At 38.4% G+C, this 21682-nt stretch overlaps 3 protein-coding genes across 8 annotated transcripts in view; 1 reads left to right on the top strand and 2 right to left on the bottom strand.

Moving 5' to 3' along the window:
* Nucleotides 1-52: 52 nt before the first annotated feature.
* LOC105688089 (U4/U6 small nuclear ribonucleoprotein Prp3) lies at nucleotides 53-2829 on the bottom strand. Its single transcript, XM_012404131.3, has 5 exons — nucleotides 2361-2829; nucleotides 2055-2266; nucleotides 1196-1982; nucleotides 752-1109; nucleotides 53-630 (listed from the first exon to the last, which is right to left on the bottom strand). The coding sequence occupies exons 1-5, from the start codon at nucleotides 2506-2508 to the stop codon at nucleotides 231-233; spliced, it is 1905 nt and encodes a 634-aa protein (XP_012259554.1). The 5' UTR covers nucleotides 2509-2829; the 3' UTR covers nucleotides 53-230.
* Nucleotides 2830-2953: 124 nt separating this feature from the next.
* On the top strand, nucleotides 2954-5769 carry LOC105688932. Of its 3 annotated transcripts, none has more exons than XM_048655997.1 (6): nucleotides 2954-3106; nucleotides 3686-3807; nucleotides 3880-4060; nucleotides 4140-4617; nucleotides 4697-4923; nucleotides 4997-5769. In XM_048655997.1, the coding sequence occupies exons 2-6, from the start codon at nucleotides 3696-3698 to the stop codon at nucleotides 5079-5081; spliced, it is 1083 nt and encodes a 360-aa protein (XP_048511954.1). In that variant the 5' UTR covers nucleotides 2954-3106; nucleotides 3686-3695; the 3' UTR covers nucleotides 5082-5769. The 3 variants fall into 3 exon arrangements, with proteins under 3 accessions (XP_048511954.1, XP_012261005.2, XP_048511948.1); XM_012405582.3 differs by lacking the exon at nucleotides 2954-3106 and adding an exon at nucleotides 3107-3240; XM_048655991.1 differs by lacking the exon at nucleotides 2954-3106 and adding an exon at nucleotides 3367-3590.
* Nucleotides 5770-5881: 112 nt separating this feature from the next.
* The window catches only part of LOC105688907 (putative uncharacterized protein DDB_G0271606), a 64695-nt gene continuing 48894 nt past the window's right edge, over nucleotides 5882-21682 (bottom strand). For all 4 annotated transcript variants that reach the window (XM_048655736.1, XM_012405569.3, XM_012405554.3 and 1 more), the window contains 6 exons: nucleotides 15043-15227; nucleotides 11318-13332; nucleotides 9046-9903; nucleotides 8162-8328; nucleotides 7405-7604; nucleotides 5882-7300 (listed from right to left, as the gene is read on the bottom strand). In XM_048655736.1, coding sequence (XP_048511693.1) covers nucleotides 7265-7300; nucleotides 7405-7604; nucleotides 8162-8328; nucleotides 9046-9903; nucleotides 11318-13332; nucleotides 15043-15227 — 3461 coding nt within the window. In that variant the 3' untranslated portion in view covers nucleotides 5882-7264. The remainder of the gene's footprint in view (nucleotides 7301-7404; nucleotides 7605-8161; nucleotides 8329-9045; nucleotides 9904-11317; nucleotides 13333-15042; nucleotides 15228-21682) is intronic.

The following is a 21682-nucleotide window of genomic DNA, read 5'->3' as shown; positions in this document are numbered from 1 at the left end:
CTGACACATGTTTTTGCATTGTATAATTAATTCAGATAGCCTCGCATATAGATTTCGATGAAAACGTTGCTTCTTTATTTTTGTTCATTCTTGTTTGCTTCTATATTTCGATTCGTGTTCATGTTCTTCCATCAACCACGCACGTAATCGCATAGTAATTATTAATATTATCATAATTTTGTTGAATCAATATAGTAATATACATATTAGTTAAAAATGAGTCTAGCAGTTCAGGTTTGAACATCATCTGTGTTATCTAGTACGGCACCGCTGTACGCGAGATCCCAGTAATGTTCGACTTGATGTTTCTTGAAGTGTTCTCTAGCCATTTTTTCAATCGGACACACCTTGAATTTAACCTCACCGAAGTGACGCTGTTTGCTCGTACCCTCCCACACCAAAACGCACCTATTCGGCACTTCATTTCCATCATTGTCTTTGACAATGTCCTCCTCCCATTTTATTCGACGTAACATCAAACGCTTGTACTTGCTAAGTTGTTTTGCTCCACCCTCAACAACCACCACATTGCAGTCTCTAAACAACATCACACACCCTGTCAAATACAACTGTTTAGCATTAGTTTCAACTTTGAACTTCTTTGAAGCGTTGTTCACCAGATCTCGTATCCTGAAACAGATTAGTTTGGGATAAAAAAAATAAATAATCTCTACCGTCCGAACATAATCTCTTCCTATCTTCAACCACTCTATCATTTATTGTGCAAATAAAATCACAGTTGTCATAATACCTGTAAACAGCAACATGCACTCCAAGACTCGTGTCTTCTTTGAGTTTGCGTGCCTTTTTCTCACGTCGCTGATCAGCGGTCAGCCGCCGAGCTGCGTTTGCGTCTTCGTGTGCTTTCAATCTCTTTGCCATTTGCTGGCGGACATGAGCCTCAATTTTTGTAGGATCCTGAACAGCCTCCGTTCCTAAAACTCTCATTAAGTTTGAAATCCTCAACTTTGGCTCAGGTGGTGGTTCGAGTCCCAATCGAATCTTTTCCTGCTCTTCTTTCCATGCCTCGCGACGATTCTGCCGGCGCAATTTCTTCCGTTCCTTCTTAGTCAGAAACACAGGCATGTAGATCGGTTTGAGGGGATCCGCTGTAGATAAGAAGAAACAAATTATTCATCGGATCATTAGAACATTCATGGAGTTCGGAAAAACTATGTTTTATGCGACAACTTACTGGGCGGTCTCATCTGTGTGGGATGTTCCACTAAATTTGAAATGGATGAGTTTTTGATAGGCATAGGTTCTCCATCTTCGGCATAAGATCCAGTAATAATAACAGAATCCCACCATTCTACATTAGGTACATCCTCGTTCAAGGCTTCCGTTTTAGGGGCAATTAACGCCAGCTTTGTTGCCGAACTAATTCCTGTCTTCCTAGCAATTTGTGAGATTTCATTTTGAAGTTTTTCCAGCTGAGCCTTCATACGAATTCTGTCTGCTAGCTGCTGAAATTTTCCAGGTTCATGGAACTTCAAAGCCCGTTTGTTTCTCTGAGCAGATTTGACGCCAATTCTGTTGTCGAAGAAATGTGTATCTTGCATTTCCTCTGGTCCTTTAGAGTCCTGCAGCTGAGCTTTAAACTCTTCGCGTTTCTTTGCCCTAATGTTTGCCTTCAACGTAGGGACAACTTGAGTAAGTTGTACTTCTTTTCCAGTAATATCGACAGTCCTTCCGGACTCATCTAATATCAAAGGCGTTGGTTTGTCAGGTACTGGAAGGCTTCCCAGCAACCCCGAACTGAGCTTGTTTCTAATTTGTGCTTGGAGAGCAGCAATTTTTCTGGCTTTGTCAGAGTCGTTTTTACTCAACAGCCCTTGATTGTACATACTCCCTACTGTGGGTAGGGTCTCACGAGCTCTGAACAATGGACGTACTGGTGGCATATCATCCTGTCTAATAGCCTTCAATGCTCTTTTGCGCTCCTCGATTTCTCGCTGAGCATTCACCATCATTTGCTTGATCTGTGAAAAGAACAACATTGACAAAATTGGTAATTCATAGCATTGTTGCACTCATAGTTTGGATGCATTTACCTTATCAGCTGATAACTGGGCCTCAGTAGTTTGCTCGGTCACTGGTTCATCCTCCTTTATTTTTGGCTTTTTAGCATCCTTGTCTTTATCTTTGTCCTCGACATGAGTGCGTTTTTTGCTCTTCTGAGTAGCTTTGGCATCATCGTAAATCAGGAATATTTTTTCCATCAACTTGTTAGCTTTTTTTTCTTCCAAGAGTGCAGACAACTTATCTGTGAAATTTGTAACAGTTTTGCAGTATGAGTAATTAAAGGGAATGTTCAACTCTGACTAAAGGAAGGTAAAAGTAATCTTTGAATGACTTACCGGCTGTTTTACGTTTGTCATATCCAGAGGCAATGCAGTTCACCGCAGTAGTTACAATGGCTGGTTCACCGAACCCGAGGAACTTATGTACTGCCTTTTCTATTTCAGGTTTCATATCGTCGATCTCCTTTCGCGTGAGATACGCCATTTTTGCTAGATAAAAGATCCAAATGTGCAGCGATATCTCAGAGTAGCAACAAAATACAGCTGTTCATTCTATAACCTTAAGAAAAAGTAAGGTTATACACTGCACCGCAATGCACTACTTCGTCCAGCCGTGGATCACCATAGGCGATAAGGTAGTTTAAATTGCAGTTACGAATCGACACACTATTATCACACTTTCTAGAAAATTTTCACAGCACCCAAATTCTTTTACACATAATCCTATCACATTACCTAACCCCGGTGAATCTGAAAACGTATTTAAAAAGTAGCTACAACCCTTTGAAATGAAGTGATCTGAAAGCGAGAAGTCATCAGGCAGTCGTACCAAGACTCCACCTAAAAAAAGACTGCTGCCAAATTTAAAGTCCCATATTGTTAGGAATTTCCCTGGGGATATTAGCGCGAATGTAGCCGAAGGAATTGGGATGCTATTGGCTGAAAGTAAACAGGCTAATCTAAAATCGGCCTATAAGAGTTCGTAAACACCCAAATTACGCGCCAAATTGACGAAGTTCGCGCGCCCCGCCATTCCGGCCATTGCGTTGTGTGTTGTGCCTGTGCTGGGGTCCAGAGTGGCCGTAAGTTTTTGTTGATTAGTTTATTGCTTCTTTTGTATTAACTCATCAGTTTCGAAGATCGTATAACGTTGCCGCTACCCATACTCAACCTATTTTGTGCACCACATTTGTTTTACCAGGATATCCACGGATCTGTAATTAATTTTCTCTAGCCTCATGCTTATATTTATTCCTGGCGTCAAGTGTACCAAGAAACCGCCCAGTATCCGGCTCCACTACATTTAATTCAAGATAATGACGCATATAATTTTATCTGGCTCTTGAGGCTAGTCAAATTCGGAAATTGGAATAGAAAATCATACTTTGTAGTCAATTATAAAATATCGCATGGATTCTAGGTGCAAATGGTGTCAAGACTTTTCCTCCTGTCTATCACATTTGCTTGTCAATTAAATTTCGCCTTATTGTTAGTGAAATTTGTCACCTGTTATTGTTCCGGTTCAAAGTATTGCAGCGCGTTGAATTTGACAACATCATGGAACAGGTGTTAGACCCTATGTGCATTACAATTGCAATTTGAGAGTAGACCGTTCATTAGATTCTCTTACGTTCTTGAAACTGGATGAAACTTTGTTTTAGTACCATCAAAATGAACACCCCAACCAGAGACTTTTTACGTCGGCCAGATGGGGTGCGTAGACGATCAGCTCGTCAAGCATTAGCAGTAATCCCTGATATGGCTGGGTTGACAGTGTCTCCGGGTAAATCAAAAAATGTTTGTATAGTATCCTTAATGATCTCATTTCTTCAGGATTTCATGAGATTTATTTTAGGTGAAGTTATTACCTTAGACGCAAATGCTTTGGATAATATTGCTAACAGCCGCCATGGACTGGACTCTTGGAGTCCTGCTCCCAGTCCGGATGAACTTGTCATCCAAAAACGTGGACGACGTCGCAAAACCATCGTATGGTCACCAGATGTTGATGCACGCAAGCGAGATAGTCTGTTCAGGTGAGTTTTGATTTTGTTAACTTAAATTTTGATGAATATCACATAATTTTCCAACCCCCATTTTTGTATCATCCAACAGCTTGAGCTCAAGGGATCGTACACCGGTAAAAAGTCCCACAAAGTCTAACATCATACTCAGGAGTACACCAAGAAAAAGATTGATGTTGGGAGGAGACAATAATGAACAACATTTGAGTACTCCTGAAAAGCAGATTAAAATTCCTATTGATTCATACAAAGTGGTACCGATCAAATTAGAAAGCGAGCCCAACCATGTAAAGCAATCTCCTACAACTGTCAATGAATTATTAAAAGGGTTGAGTCATGAACAATTGGTCAAAATGATAATGAATCTTATATCAATGCAAGAGGATGGTATGCTACCTTCTGACGAAACACTGCGAGATGTTATTTTCAAACAAATTCCAAAAGCCGACATAAAACCTTTAGAACAAAAATTAAATTACTTGAAGCAAAATATTTACACGAGTTTATTCTCATCCAACATGGACCCCATGAGTTACAGCCGTGCCGTTGTTCATCTGGATGCATATCAGGTACAGATTATAAATTAAATTCTAATTTGACTGCAGCTAGATTACGTTTTGTGAAATATTTGTTCGTGAACAAACCTAGGCAGCCCTGATATCCCAAGGAAAGCTTCTGGTCGAGACTCATCACTGGACAGCTGCAATGGAATATATATTTTCTGCATGGGCTGTAACGAAAGATATTCCAAAATGGGAAAATGAAGCGTACAACAATTCTGGGCGCAACTGTTTCAAAGCCTTATCTCGCTTTTGTGCGGCTGCCTTGCAACATGGGACTTTTTCATCCCAAGAATTAGAAGCTTACGAAAAACGGTAAGGGTATTATTTGTGTGTGCCCGAGCCCCTTGCAACGGAATATACCTAATGCATGAATTTCTTGTTCAAGGCTTGAGAGTATGTCATCAGATCATGGAGATCTTCGAGTATGCATACAGCTTGCAAAGGATAAGTTAACCAAGGCAAATAAATAATTCATTTTTTTATCATTTTCTGTCAGAAAACTATATTGTGATTATTAGTATATGTATGTATAAAGTTGAAAACCGGTGACAATTTACATTCTACGCAAAAAGATTTATAACTTTGAAGGGGGCTATTTATCTGACAGGACGAAATGAGGATTTCAAAATATAAGACGATTTTTCGAAAGAAATAATATTTTTACGTTATCAGAAAAATAGAGAGAAAAAAACTTTCGCAGCTACCGTATACCCTCTTCTCTACTTTGTCACTTGTCTTTGACTGCCTCAAAAATCACATTGTGCCTTTTCTTACGTACAAATTAACGTAAAGTATCGACAATTTTTTCGTGTGATTTTATATGGTTTAAACTATCATAGCTTTGTTAAATTTAATATTTTAACTAAAATACTGTAACTGTATGACCAGTGATGCTACTACTTACAAATTAATCTTAGGGAATAAGGTTGTTTTTTTTTAACTAGTATAACAATTAAAATACCTGTATCATCGGATACGAGGAGCCTAACACAAACATACTGGATAACGTTATAAAGCATATCCGGCATCATGGTGACAACGTTTTTTTCTCGTAATTGTACACGAATTATACGTCTTTTAGAAATTTGTTGTAGATTGAAAAAATAGAGTTGTATTGAAAGAACAAAAAAAGGAATAAATAAATATCAATACGAGGTACATGCATTTTACCTTTGAAATCCCGATCAGGTATATTTCCACGATAATATAGCTTCGCGTAATGACCTGTCTATTGAGGTTGAGATTCCAATGATAAGACAAAGTCTCCTAATATATTGGGATGCAATTTTATTAAAAACAATTTATTTTTCAATAATAATATACCGTGCAATAATATTTTGCACAATCTATTGATTATTACTTTGAAAGGCACATATTTCATTTTATCAATAAAACCATAGGTACTCTCCTCCGTCAGGCCTTTTACAATCGTTTTATATGTATAATCATAGTAATAATAATAATAATAATAATAATAATATATAACAATATAATAGGATTTTCTATTCATTTATTCTAAGGAGGCCTATGGAGAGTCTCCAGCTATTTATAAATACAATTACAATGATCGTCAGAATTTCGGAGATTCTTGGGCCCGTTAAAAATAGTTTCTATATAATATATATATTTATATGTGTATACGTTTATGTATACGTGTGTTGTGTGTGCATATAGGTGTGTGATTTATATTTTTCATGATACATTGGCAAGCTTATATTAGTTAAAGATTCGACGATACATATATTTTCAAAATCCAAAGGATGACGATCTTCGTCGGATATCGAAAAAAGTAGGCAAAGAGCAACGGGGAAAAAAATTCTTCTGACTTCATCTAAACTTGAATATTTAGGTGAAACAAATAACCAGATAAATATTACATGATGTAAATACATATTCCATTTTTGTTAATTCTTTTTTTTCGCAATTTTTTTTTCTGCTAAGTTACTTGCGATACATCAAAATTCGTTATCATTAATTATAACCTATCTATAAACGTATCGTTTACAGAATATAAATTCGAAAATGAAGTGATAAAATTGATTCAGATTCATGTTCACATTGAGATGATATAAGTTTTCTTTTATACGATATGTGTATGTGTCTAATCAGAGATGTGTATATAATATTTTGAATGAGAATGAGAATCGTGTGTAAATTAAATGATATATAAATTGTATAATTGTTATAAATCAGCTGCCAAACACCTAATTCTTTCCGTAACGAATAATAAAAGATTGAAAATTTTGAAACCACCTCATAAATATCAAACATTAAAAAAGAAAAAAAATTCAAATAAAAAATAATACATAACAAACAACGGAAAAAAACGATCATTTGCACAGTTTCATAACGATGCAATTAGTTTTCTCTCTCTCCCCCTCCTCCCCTATTCTTTCAAATAAAATAATGCTCATAATATAATATAATACACAATACAACGTGTCAGTATAATAATGACATATGTATAACTATAAAGCTGCAATTTGAATACTGTGGTGATGTGTGTATGCAATATACATAGGTACATACTTGTCGTATGTATAATTATGCACATTTATATAAATTCTATGCAAATTTGTTCAGTTGTATAGATTATTATTTGTATTTCGTATTTTATCTGTTTGTTCTTACAATCGGCAGGATTGACATCTTTTTAATCTATCTTCGCTGGTTGGACTCGCGCATAGAGCTGTAATCAAACGGGAAAAAAAAGGAATAAATGAATAGACCGTTATTTTCCGACCGACCGAGATTGCATAACGTGTACGAGCAAATTTTCGCGCTTTTACTTACTCCCAGTAAATTTCGTGGCACATATCCCTCTCTGTGTCCCAGTTTGCTCCACCACCATTCCCTCTCGTTGTCGTCACCTTTTCTGAGTACTACAAGTGAGTCACCATTTTTTAAGGGAAGTTCATCGCTGTGCTGGGCCTCGTAATCGAACACCGCGAACACCTGACCGCTGTTCATTATACCGAGCTTTTCTTGAACGCCTGTAACAAATAAAATCAATAAAAATGAATGAATAATAAATTAAACGAATGAATGAATGAACGGGTGAAATGAAAAATCGAACCGTGTAGCGTATTACATTATAGTCGGTGCAGAAACATATACATATAAACAATTCCGAAAGTAAGAGCGTGCGAAATTATAGGAATTTCATCGACGCGTTAATCATTATTTATGGGTATACATACATATGTATGGTCATGTTTCGCACAATACTACATAATTATTACAATAGTATTAATTATCTAGCCGTGGGAGTGGGCGACGTTAGAAATTCTGTATTATACAGAGTGGATATACACGCATGTATAGTATATTACGGCTGATGTCGAGGCACCATACGGCATAATATATTATCGTAGCACTTTAACTGCTGCTAACGTGAAACATTTCAAATTTCCGGCTCATGCTCTATCTGCATTCACGCGTAATCAATCTCGCGTAATATACGTACGTATTAATATTATACTATGCGTACATCAGAGGAGTAAAATGTCGGTCTGGGGTAGAAAAATTTGAAAAAAAAAATTTTACTTACTGTACAAATATTCGGAGCAACCGTCGAATCCTTCTTCGTCTTCCTCGCATTTTTCAGCTGCAGTTTCGTGATCCGATAAAGTAGTTGCGAATATACAAGCCCCGTGTTCTACGAGGAATCTCACCATCGACAGATTATTACAGCTGGCAGCGCAGTGAAGCGGTGTCCTGTAAATTTAAGGATATATTGTAGAAGAAAAAAAAAAACATACAACTAGAATTGAAAATTTAAAACAAAACCGTCACTTTTAAAAAACTAGTTGTTGTTATTAAGCAAGGATTGTATCGTTCAACGGTGAATTACCGCATACTGTTATTGGTATAAAACGTGGGCATGTAGTAATCGAGTTCATGTCAACGCAACAATAAGCTATTGTTCTTGCAGCATCGCTGCAGCAAATTGATGCGTGCAGCCAGCTAAAGTTGCCTATGCATGCTCGATAAACACACCTTCGTTATACCGTACTGCGTGAAAAAAAAAAAACAAAAAAAAAAATATTCGTTGGAATAAAAGAAGCGGCGTGAAAAATGTTGAATTGTAAAAGAAAGAAACCTCGACAAATTATAAAAATAAAATACCTGCGTAGATGGCATTTAGGTGGTATGGGGGTTGAGGAGGAGAAAAAGAAGAAAAAAAAAAAACAAAGTAGGGAATAATTGTAGCTTCTCGCGAACAAAATTAATGAGCTGTCGGAACAACATGCGGCGCGGTATGGCGTTTTCGGATATATAGGTGTGGGAGTGCAGATACCAGAAAAAGAAGGGAAAGATAATGGATGAAAAATAATAAGATGCGGCGATAATGTATAACGAGGAGAATAAAAAATAATTGAATAAATATGATACAATACAATGATAGAAAAATGGCGAAAGGAGACAACTCACCATCCATCACTGTCCTGTGCGTTCACATCGCAGCCAAACTCAACGAGAAACTTGACGATTTCCAAATGTCCGGCGCATATCGCGTTGTGGAGAGCGGTTATACCCTCGTCATTTGCGGAGCTAGGGTTAGCAACCTCCTTGGCAGTTTTTTTTACCAATTCAAGTTCGCCCTCGAGACTGGCATCCAATAGCAAAGCAAGAGGGTCAAAAGACACTCTACGCGAAATATTCGCCTTTCCAGTAGTGGATTTAAGATTACCCTTTTTCCTCCTTATAACGTCAACGACCTTCGTACAATCTTGTAACTGTAGCTCACCCGGTTCGCATCTACCCCTGTCTACCGTATCAATTTTATTATTGTTATTACCACCACCACCGCCACTTCCACCTTTGGATGATATTTTATCAAGCTGCAATAACTGTTGGCGATCTTCGACGTTTAGCACGTTCAATGCATCTACTATGTCAGAATCTTCGTTCGATGTCTGTTGAATTTTTTCGTTGGTGTTGTTACTCTGAATCTGATCGTGATCTCCTCCAGTTTTTATAACGCCGGAAGATTCTATTCTACCACGTTTTATCTGCTGATTGTTATCCGTAATTTCAACCTGATCACTTTGCATTAGGTCGGCGGGTATCTCGGTTTCAGGGAAAAGAAACGCGGGGGGCATCTCAATCCTCCTATTTATTGATACGTGGACATTTGACTTCGAGTATCTAAGCTTCGGTTGCTCGGAAAGAGGCGCTTTCTTCAACGTCAAGGGTCGAGCTTTTATTATCTGATGACTTTGAGCCTCCGTTGGAGATTCCGGCGGCTCGGAGGTCGGGATCGGTGGAATATCCTCGTCCTTCTCCGATCTGTCGAACAGATTTTACGTCAATATGATAACAATAATCACAACAATAATGGCAGGGAGAGAAAACAATGATCGGTTATCGGATATCAAAGTTTACACAGTTCTCGTTCGATTTTATGTTACGTATTCCGCGTTCATATTTGTTTGAAACAAAATAAAAAAAAAACAAGAAAAAAAATTATCACGTATGTATAAGCACGTATATAGATCCGTGCAAAATTTTCGCAGTTTCCGTCACTATCAAAATTCCGTTATGACACGTTTCCTCGCTATTATACGTGTACCTATATATTACTATCTGACCACCTGCACGAGTAGCGCTAAAATCGAACCAAATTCACATTAACGTCCAATCCACGTTGTAAATTTCTTGTTTTTCCTCCTCTCCATTTTCCGCATTTCTACCATACCAGTTTTGATCACCGAGGAATTTTCTCGCCCGCAATGAAACCTCGTCGAAATTTGAAATGGAAAATTTAACGAAACGATTGGGATGAAAAAAAAAAAAAAAACCAAAAAACGAAACGGCACATTTACTTTTTATCAGACGAGGTACGTATATTTTCGCGCAATGAATTCACGTGAGTTATCATAACTGAGCACTGTAATGTATCCTTGTATATAAGCGTGCGGATAAACGTACGAATGAATTCTAATACACGTCGGATGAAAAACACACAATTATATATTTTCCCCGTTATTAGCGATGAGATGACAAATTTTGCAAAATCTATTCGTTTTTATGACTAGTTTTACGTTTTCTTCATTCTCTATCGTCTTCTATGTTTCTATTAATTTTGTTAGGGTACGCGTGTATCAATACATAACGCACTCGCAGAACCTTAAGGGGTCACGTTTCGTCGTAGTTCCGGTCGTCGCAGAGCAAACCGGAAATCTCTACACCGGCACCTCTTGATGGTAGGGAGATTTTTTCGCGGCATACGAGTATATTCGTTAGCGAAACGCGTTCCACGGTCTTTTGATTCGACTATTTTACTAAGGTTCGATCGATCAATCGTAAAGAGGAAAAAAAATCTCATAAGAACGGTCGCTGTTGTTCGTAAGAGAGAACACCTCGGATAATCTGGTCGTAGGTATAACTCTAACGCAACGCGTTGCATGTGCGTATCGCCGATCGTCTTCCTCCCCCCATACCCAACCATTTCTATTTCGAGAGACATTATTTCCGCGACAGTACCAACGATTGACTCGCCAAATCGATCGCGGACTAATTAACATTTATAATTAACCCGGTAATATAGTGTTGTAATTTTGTACGTACTCTAAAATGAACGAAAGAAGGGAAAAAAATATATGCGCACATCTTTACCTATGCTGTATAAATCGCGGAGGGGTTCACATATGTATTTTTTTACCAAAGAATGTCACGTATGTATACGTGTTGTTCAATTTACCTAGAGCCAACTACGAGCGTTGATTTTCCATCCTGCTGCAGATCCGCGTTGGCTTCAATTTTTTCATGGTGAATTAACCTCGGCGGAGGATTGGGTTTGTTCGGTTTGGGCGGTAGCGCGGGTTTGGTTTTATCTTCTCCCCTGGAGTTATCAAAGTTGACCATTTTCCTATCCCCTTCATATTTCATTCTGTCATATTCGAATGGTTTTTCCGGTAGTTTGTTCCCCGGTGGTTCGAACTTAGCTGCGTGATCGTATTTTATAGAATGATCAAATTTCTGACTCCCCGAATTGTTGTCGAACAATCCTTGATGCTGCAGTTGTAGTTGTTCGTACTTTGCAAATAGTTGATTATGCTCGTTGTACTGTTTAGAATTTGAGGGATGTTCGAATTTCATTTGTTGCTGCTGCTGCTGCTGTCCCACCGCACCCCCGATACCCTCGTGTTTTATTTGCACGTGATCGTATTTACCGTGAGTTTGATCGTGCCTGGAACTCTGTTGATTTTGTTGTTCGAACTGCTGTTTACCCTGAGAATTATCATACTTTGTTATCATACTTTGGTCACCAATTTTTCCGAGTTGTACCGAATCCGAGGGAAACTTAACGGCGTGATCACCGACCGTAGTTGATGAGTTTGAGTTTGAATTCGCGTTCATCATCATCTGACTCTGCGTTTGACTTTGACTCTGACTTTGGCTCTGAGCGAAGGGGTGTCCAGGATAATTGTTTGCCTGAAAGTTCGCCGAACTTTGAGCTGCCGCTGCTGCCGCCGCTGCGGCTGAGCCATTTCCATTCCCGGGAACGTTCTGGCTGCTCTGTGATTGATTATTAAAACCCATGTGCAGCTGATTAATTCCAGAAAAATTCTGCCTCTGACTACCCCCCTGATACCCCGGGTGTTGCGACTCCTGAGTGTTCACTCCTTGACCACTGTTCGTTCCGTATCCTTGATTTCCAGCAGCCGATTGCGCGTGACCTATGAGACTCAACGTCTGCGGCATAACCGGATGGATCTTCGTCGACGATGTTTGATAAATCGGCGATTTTACCGGAAAACTTGGAGCGACACTGGAAACTGGTTTTTGATGCGTCGATAAGTTCCTATGACTTTGCCCACTGGTCGCTATGCTACCGCTTGGATTTGAAGAGTTTCCGCCCACGCCCAAATTCCCATGTTGAAGTTGTTGTTGTTGTTGCTGCTGTTGTTGCTGTTTCTGATTATTCGAGTTATGCGGATGTCCGTGAATCCTGATGTCCTGTCTATCGCTGAACTTATTGTTATTGTTGTTGTTCGTAACATTGTTGTTGTTGTTGGCAAGGTTGTTGTTGTTATTGTTGTTATTATTGTTAGGCGTTGTCGTCGTCGCCGTTGCCGTTGCCGACGTGGTAACGGTTGTACAAGTATTCGTCGTTGTAACGGAACCGTTATTGTTGATAGCCGGTTGCCCCGAAAAGTTGACGGTGTTTGTCGCGGGATTGTTCGTCGCCGAAACTAGGGGTTGCGATTGTCCTTGAATGTGCGACTGAGACTGGCTGTGCGCTATTTGATGTCCGAATTGCTGAAACGACCTCTGTCCAATTTGCGAGGCGCTGGCGCTGTGTTGAATTTTATTTTTGTTAACGTCATCGTCCGGCTTGAAATTAACGGTGAATTTGGTGTTGTACGGTAGGGTCTGGTACTTGGGGTCATTTTTGTTGATCGAAAAATCGTTGCTCGGTATGTGAGAGTACGGCTCTATGGCCGCTATATTTCCGGCCGGTCTCGACTTGTTGCTGATGTTAAACTCAAGTTTCGAATCAGTGAAGTTAGGGTGGTTTCCACCGACCGCAACGCGATGGCTCGAACCCAGTTGTTGGCTGAGTCGTTGGTTCAGCGCCCTTTTACGCTGAAGACGACCCTGCAGCTGCGCTATCCTCGCGTCTATCGAAGCCATTTCAGCCTGTCTTTGGACGAGCGCCAACCTCTGCTGAGATACGACCTGGTTCTGTTGCTCGTTCATTTTGTTACGGTACTGAAATCAGAAAAGAATAAGGCTTCCAGTGACCTTGAATTACGCGAAACAAATTTACTGCTAGAGTGCCCAAAGCCGCGCGAACGCTAACCGTATAACAAACTTTCTCGGTCCCTTATACTCTGAGACCTACTGTACGGAATTGAGGTCCGACTCCCCATGGGATAGAAGTCCAGATTCGTGATCCGCGTTTGAGACCTAATGCAGCGGATATATATATATATATATATATATCTTTGCTCCTGGGTAAAAATTACGCTTTCGCAGTTTATACCGTATTTAGGTAGAAACGCGGGCAGACTCGAAGATTGAAGGGGTTTCAGGTTAACTGGATATTTTTCTTTTTTTTTCCCCATCTTCTTTCTTCTCTATGAGTCGATCATCCCCCGAGCGATTAATCGCAACGCTTCTTTTGCAGCAGCCGCAGCAGCATCTCGCGAAAAAGACTCGTCGTTAGGATTAAGAAAGGTAATTAATATGCATCCCACGAGCAAAAAGTGCAAAGATACGGCTTTACTTTTCAGCTGCACCATCTTCCCCCGAAGGGTTGGTCTCATTTCAAGAAAGCTTTTCTTTGTTCTTTCTATTTTCATTTTCTCTTTTTCTCTCTATCATTATGATTATTTATTTATAAGAGAGGTTCAGCCCGCACCCGCGAGTTTAAAAGGAATTATTCACAGGGGTCGGTGAAAAAAAGGGGGAGTTGGTCAGTTTTATTTTGAAAAGTGAATAAAATCCCAACGCGGCTGGTTCACGGGGTCCCTTCCTTTCATCCCAAAAAATACCGACCGGATTCTAAATGGAAGGTTTCGGAATGAATAAGAAAAATTAAAAGAAAGTAAAGGGAGGAAAAAAAATCTTTTCCATTTACATCGAGAGCCGAGAAAATTGTACAGACAATTTTTATGTATGCCACATAACATAGGGTATATAACAATCACTGTTCGGGGCATTTCAATGGGCACAAAAATGGAATAAAAAAAAAAATAAAAAAAATAAAAATGAAGAGAAGATAAACGCAATTACACGTCGTAAGAGAAAAAGCAAGTCACCCGAGATATGGATTTGACAAGACAATTAGGTCTTATGAAAAATTCCGTATCACTTATAAGTAGATATTTACCCAAGTATATATACGTGAATATATTCGAGATATCGTTATAATGATATAAAAAAAATCTGGGCAAATTTTTCGTTCCCCGCTTGGTGTTGCAATACTTTTATTAAGTAAGAGGACAGCCCCCTTTTTCCCTTTTCTTCCTCCGAAGCTTCGAAGAGAAGGAAAATTGTTTCCACTTGATCCAGCGGAAATTAATCTCCCGCAAAATCGAGACAGGTATGTACGTCAGGGTATATACATATATACGTACACCTAATTTATTCCTTCGTCAGCGAAAATATCTTGCCGGCTATGTATTACATGAAAATTTACATAGCCTATGTACCAGTTTTCTCGTATATAGTTATAAATATATATTTTGAATTTTGCCCCGGCAGAAATCTCGTATTTATATGTATTATATTTCGCGTTGTTAATTTTCTAAATTGCTGATTTGCTGAATTGCTAATTTGCTAATTATCTATTTTTATCTCCGCCCGCGTTATTCCCTCGTTAGAAAATTCACCTTAATTCGGTTCGCCTAGATTTTCGACCTATTTAATTATTTCCTCTAATTTTTTAATTATTTTCCTTCGTTCTCCTCCACTCACCATTAGTTCCCTCCTCAATTTTTCTAGTTCCGCACTCGCGGGGGTCGTGAGATGTTCACCTCCGTTGTTGTGGCGACCCCTCAATTCTTCGAGTTGTCGGGTGAGTTCTTCCACCTTGGCAACGGCCAGAGACAGTTCTTTTTCCTTTTCATTGAAAAGCGCTCGGATGCAGTCGAGGTCAGAGGCTAAAAGACAAAAAGAGAAACGAGTACAGTAATTACAAACGTTCATCAAACGGGCACGGGATTGAAACGCGAGACCTTTTATACCGCGAGTATGAGAGAAATAAATTCAGACAATAATGGATACAAGAAACTCCACTATTTTTTCATTATCAGAAATATTTGCGATACGGTTTTTTTTTTGTTCAAATAAGAGTGTGACAATCTCGGTGTCAAGTATATATATACCTATAACGATATTCCTTTGACGGTCCTCCGTTAGATTTTAATACTTGATTTTTCAATATTTGTCAAGGTAATATCTCTGTACGAGTACAAAGCGATCTTACGTGAATACATATATATTTATAAGCGAGGTTGTAAAAAGAGACATATTAAAATTTAATGCAAATTTACCGCAAAGTGCAATCTACGTATAAATACTTTGAAAAAGAAGCGGACGAAGAAGACTAGGCACGAAGAAAGGATGAGAAGATTTCCATTTTATTTAGAAAAGAGAACCGCAGGCTGAAGGGCGTGTACATGGAAAATCGAGACGACTCGCAGAAATAAGTTGGATTTCGATAACGGACACCCGATGCATACCCATATGCATATATTACATATATATTTGTACAACTTATATATTATACAGAAATAACCAGCGCAGATATCACACTTAGATTTTTTTTCCTCTTCCTCTCTCTCAAAACTAGCACGGTTAAACTTCCTAATTAGAAACGTTCTTTTTCTCCTCAATTTTTCTATCCTCACTCTACCGCGCGATTTCGCGTTTCGCGAGCTTAATAAAACAAAAAAAAACAAAAAAAAAAAGGAAAAAGAAAGATGGCGACAAAAAAAAATGGGAAAAGCAAAAATACACACGCCAGAGGTATATGTAGGTGAAAACCGTGGAGCGCAAATACGTTATAAGGGTGTTGAAGAAAAAAAAGAGAGAAAAAAAGGACCCAGAAAAACTGAAACGGTTCATTTTAATTTTGAACGTCAGCAATTCGTATTATACATATATACAAGCGATATTAATATTTTTCTCGATCTTGTGAGCGTAACACGTTTACAATTACCGATGATATAATTATTGGTTATATTTTTCTCTCTGTTCTATTCGCAATTTCTCGTTATCACGCGAATAGCTACGATATCGCTATTCTTCCATTTCTTGGTTGTACTGCAGTCTTTTTTCATCAATTTTATTCGTTGTAGAAAATTGATTTTTATCGATGTATGCGCGCGATATCCATGTCAATATTTGGTTGCCAATTAAGGCTCGCGTACCGTACATTTTAATTAACCGTTACGTATGTGTATACACGTATATTCATCCTCGTATATGCATATTATGATTTATTTACACCGTGAGTTTATGTAAAGTTTTCTCTATATAAATTCAGTTGGAAGTTTTGCGAACGCTCGGAAAAGCAGAATATTCCATACACGATGTATATTACGTAAGGGGTATTAATTATTAATTGGTAATTATCGAAGGCGAGGTTATTTAGAAAATATACATATATACACGCTCGCAGACGAACGATGCGCGTATACGTGTGAATTGAATACACTGCATATGTCGTTACGATGTACCTATGCAGACTCCATTTGCGCCCATCTCTTCACTCGAATATACTGTAATAATTAGATATGCATAAATGCATCGCATTATTAAAATTAGTTTTCGAGTGTGGAACGGATCTCCTACGAAGACGTTTTTGCATCGGTGGGGCGTCAAAGACCTCGATCCTCCAATTTGCAGCCGATTAGGGATACCGTTTGGGGTTGTTTTCTTGCCAGTGTGCAGGAAAACGGTGTCCAGCCACGAGGGACTGTTCGCCGCGTTTAATGCGTCATTTGGCTCCCGCCGACTCTTGACTTTTGACTTTCGCCATTTGACCCCGGGGTCGTCTGCGGGGCTCTCGTATACGAGTTCTTATTCGTTCCTCATTGTCCGATTATATTGTAAAGAGAGAAAGATGGGGGGGTGCAGGGAGCGAGAGAGCTAGAAGAAAGGGAAACTCTCATCGTCTATAACAATAAGAGCGATATAGGGAACCTTTCCGCGCATTGTCTGATGGAAGCTGCCGGGGCCCGTATGAGATCTTTGGGGTAACACATAATCCTCCTCTATCTCCTATACCGAAGAAGTAGACTTTAGACACTCGACTGCACATATATACTACGTATACGTACATAGGCTGTGTACATAACCCAACGTCTACGTGCGCCAGGTTCACCTTTTATATGCACAAACCGTACCCGCTCTGAATTCTAATGCTTTCGTCCTAGGAAACTCGGAGGAAAATTTTCATTTCATCACACCGAAAGCATGAATTTTATGGAATGCTTTATTCTCTCTCTCTATATATAGGCACATCGGTGATACGCGTAATGTGAAAATCTCGACGCGAGATGCTGATACGGTGTCGAAAAAGACGAAGGAAAATTGAAAACTTGAACGAAATTCGATTTGTCAAACGTCCCGCGAATCTAAATCGACGCAATTATTGTTGGATTGATTGGAGAGAGAATAAAAAAATTATCATCTCGAGTATACCGATGCGAAACATAAGATTTCTGATTTTTTGCGATTGGGTGTGCGAGCGGTACGTTGTGGAGAATTTATTGGATCTGAGGAACAATCGAATGAGATACCCAATTCGTCAAGTCCGGTCTAGAAATAAGGGATAACTTTCCTCGTCCCTCCACATGCATAATACAAGGTGGTTTCTTTACCCCCCGAAGTTTCTCGGATTGGTTTACATATTTGCCAAGATTGATTCAATTTGTCTTCCAACTTCGACGCAATAAAATTTATCCTTCGAGTGAAACAGACAATTTTCTCCAAAACAAATAACGTTTATTCCCTTCCTTCGCGTGTTCGTGAAAGTAAAAGGATTGCAAAAAAAAAACGGAAATTCTTTTTTGGTTTTTTCATCGAACAAAACCCTACGACTCCCGGAACATCCTGTGGAATTACCGTAAAAATTCTCCTCTCCAAACTTTCTCGTGAAAGACTGGAGTGCAGAAGAAAAAAAAAAAAAAACAAATGAAAACGAAAATGAAAAAAACTGTTCAATTATACGTTATATTAAAGCACTTAGCAACGTAAGCAGTTCACGAAAAACGCGTTGGACAAGCAACTCGATTTTTACCAGCGAATGCTCTTCCATGGTTACAAATTCTTCTCTCCTTATCTTTAATTTTTTTTACCTTTTCTTTTTACTCTTCATTTCTTTTTCCTTTCCCTCTTTAACCCCCGGACTTACAAGGTGTATAATAGCGGACTGCGAAAAGTAGGTAAGCCAAGAGCGTGCCCCTCATTTCGAATCCCCGCGTATCCACCCCGAGAAAATAAGCATCGAATTCCACCGTTACCACGCACATACAGAGGACATCGGAACGACCTTTTCTTCGCACCCCGTATAACTGTGCGGACTTCCGACATAATACGAGATGTACGGAGCGCGCGCAACGTTAAATTTTCAACCCCAATTTGTGCCGCAGATATTTCATTAGTACCAGAAAAAAAATAAGTAAATAAACAAATAAATAAAAGATGAGAAGAAAGAAGAAAGATGAAAGAATTTTTTTTTTTTTCCTTCCATTTCTTTCACATCGTTGCTTATTAGAGACAAAACAAAAAGGTTAAAGTACGCTTATAATTGTCGCCACTTCCAATTACTTATACGTACTTGAAAGAGATGATTTTTTTATTTATTTTTTTTTTTTATTTTATTTCTTTATTTCAATTCGAACCGGTGCGCTTGAAACGCAAAAAGTATAAAGGTATACGCGGGAGATGACAAAAAGAAGGCAAGAAGGTAGAAAGAAAAAATTTATTTACGATATCCACGTTACAGCCCAATTACCTGAGGATACTGCGTTCGCGTTTACAGTGATCGATTGGCTCTACGTATGTATTTGAGTATATACGTAGAGGGTATCCTTAAAAAGTAGATACATAGGTACGTAGGTGAAGCACCCGTGTGTACGTAAACGCAGGTAATATATGAATAAATATATTACTCGTATATTTAGGCTATACTATACACGTATATAGGCGCACGGTTAACGAGGGTACAGATTCTCCGGGTTATAAAACTTCATTTCCGTGGGAAATAGAACCGGGAAATAGTGAGGCGGTGGAGAATGGGGAGGAGAAGCGGGATAAGAAGAAGAAGAAGAAGAAGAAGAAGAAGACGGAGAAGGAGGAAAGGTGACAAAATCCCTAAAGGTCTTTAAATGGCCTCGACGGAATAAGAGACGCCTTTAAAGAGGATGTGCCTTATTTCTCCTTTCCCGCGAGATGCGAGAAGTAAAAAGTACTCAGCTATGCAGAACCCGCGAAGATGAAAGCAAACATGCGCTTCAGTCACATAAGATACATACGGTATACGAACTTCTATCCACATGCACCTATATATGTATACCTCGCGATACCTTCACTTTTACATGGGTAGGTATACTTACATGTACGTATCCCCCGTTCGTAACCTTACACGAATACAAACGTTCATTACTTGGAATTTTCACCACTTTTCGATTCATCACCGTTTCAACCTGCTTCACCCTTTTCTCCATCTTATTTCTCTTTCTTTACCCCCCCCGCCCTCGAATTTGCATAGGTACATACCGACGTTCGTCGTCGCTTCGAAGCGACAAGAAAAAACACAGCAGAAGAGAAAAAGATGTAACAAACAAGAGGAGAAAAAAAAATTTATAAAGAAGAAGAAGAAGAAGAAGAAGAAGAAATATAACGTGGTGAAGGAATTTACCTGAAAAAATATGAGGAGAAGTCAAAATAAAAACGAAAATGTAATAAAGTCAAGATTCCAGGTGAAGAGCTGTATGAAACCTGGATATCGCGTAAGTAATTGAAAATTTTTATTTCTTCAATTTTCATTAACAAAAAAAAGTAATATGTACGTTCATCGCGTATTCAACATTTTTGATGGGAAAGAAAAATGTATACTGGTTTTATTTTACTCAGAAAATATGACGAGTAAATTTAAATTTCAGGATATTCCAGGATATCGGATGACTCGGGTCTGAAAGATTGAAAGGACAGAAATCATTTGTAAAAAAAAAAAAAAAAAATAGGTAACCATGTGGGATGTGCATATGGTTGACGGATTAAAGTGTATGTAATACATATATGCATGTGTTTACATTTGAGTATTTACGTATGCTATCGTACATATGTTTATGTATTAGATGTGGTAGATTTGGCGACTAGATTATACTTTAAAATTTTCAAATCGTAGTCGCAATCTACCCGTATTTGACTTTCAGAGCAAATTCAAGTGGGAAAACTAAAGTTGATCTAAACTTGGTACAGTTTTTTGGACTTTATATACATGAGCATACACACATATATGTATAGACGTACATTATGTATCTACACGAGAACTCGCGAGGAGACAAAAATGGTATGTCTGCAGTATAAGACGCAGGTGGATCAGAAAAGCGGAAGAGAGTTTGTGCAAGGAAGAAAAAGAACGAGAAAATATAAAATGAAAATAAAATGGGATGAAGTAAAATGAAACAATACATGCTACTGCACCCGTAAGGGATTATATAAGTTTTTACATATGTTCCTGTAGGATACCACATAAACCTCGATGGAGAAAAGTGTCGATTTTTGGGTAAAAAATGAAGTATTGGAAAAATCTATACTCTGACGTTTTTCTAACGTAATTTGACCCCAGAAATACGAATCCGTCGACCAAATTGAGCTACGAATTTTTCCCATCAAGATATCCTCGATTTTTCACTTTTTGGATCGAAAAATTGACGATAACTCGATCAATTTTATAGATAGATCAATTTAACTTTCAGATTCGTATTCCTGGGCACAAAATACATCAGAATAGCATATAAAATGAAATATTTTTTTTCGACCCAAAATCGAAAATTTTCCAAGGGGTACCCCTTTGGATTTTTTCAAATTTTGACCAAAAATTTTTATTTTTTAAAATCGATCGTATGTCACTTTTCTTATGTATTTTGACCCCAGGAACACGAATCCGTTGAGTAAATTGAGCTACGATTTTTTCCCTTCGAGATATCTCGATTTTTCTGCTCCAAAAAGTGAAAAATTGGCGATAACTCGATCAATTTTATAGATAGACCAATTTAACTTTCAGATTCGTATTCCTGAGCTCGGAATACATAAGAATAGCATATAAAATAAAATATTTTTTTTCGACCCAAAATCGAAAATTTTCCAAGGGGTACCCCTTTGGATTTTTTCGATTTTTGGGCCAAAAATTTTTATTTTTCAAATTCAATTGTATGGGATTTTTCTAGCGTATTTCGGCCCCAGGAACACGAATCTGTCGGTAAAATTGGGCTACGAATTTTTACCACCGAGATAACTCGATTTTTCTGCTCCAAAAACTGACAATGAATGAAGTCCAACGGATCATACGTGCAATATTTTCTGTCCTCTTGACAAAATC

The sequence above is a fragment of the Athalia rosae genome, chromosome 1 (genome assembly GCF_917208135.1).
Source record: "Athalia rosae chromosome 1, iyAthRosa1.1, whole genome shotgun sequence".
In the NCBI taxonomy this organism is placed as follows: Eukaryota; Metazoa; Arthropoda; class Insecta; order Hymenoptera; family Athaliidae; genus Athalia; species Athalia rosae.
The sequence above is the reverse complement of the archived record's forward strand: the minus strand, read 5'-3'. Positions and strand labels throughout refer to the sequence as shown.

Bases quoted from the DNA above. Each gene is read 5' to 3' on its own strand.
- LOC105688089 (XM_012404131.3), bottom strand. From the start codon at position 2,508: ATGGCGTATCTCACGCGAAAGGAGATCGACGATATGAAACCTGAAATA. The intron at 2,267-2,360 runs GTAAGTCATTCA...CAAATTTCACAG, and splicing joins TGACAAACGTAAAACAGCCG to ATAAGTTGTCTGCACTCTTG. The intron at 1,110-1,195 runs GTAAGTTGTCGC...TCTTATCTACAG, and splicing joins CACACAGATGAGACCGCCCA to CGGATCCCCTCAAACCGATC.
- LOC105688932 (XM_048655991.1), top strand. From the start codon at position 3,451: ATGGTGTCAAGACTTTTCCTCCTGTCTATCACATTTGCTTGTCAATTA. The intron at 3,591-3,685 runs GTGTTAGACCCT...ACTTTGTTTTAG, and splicing joins TTGACAACATCATGGAACAG to TACCATCAAAATGAACACCC. The intron at 3,808-3,879 runs GTAAATCAAAAA...GATTTATTTTAG, and splicing joins TGGGTTGACAGTGTCTCCGG to GTGAAGTTATTACCTTAGAC.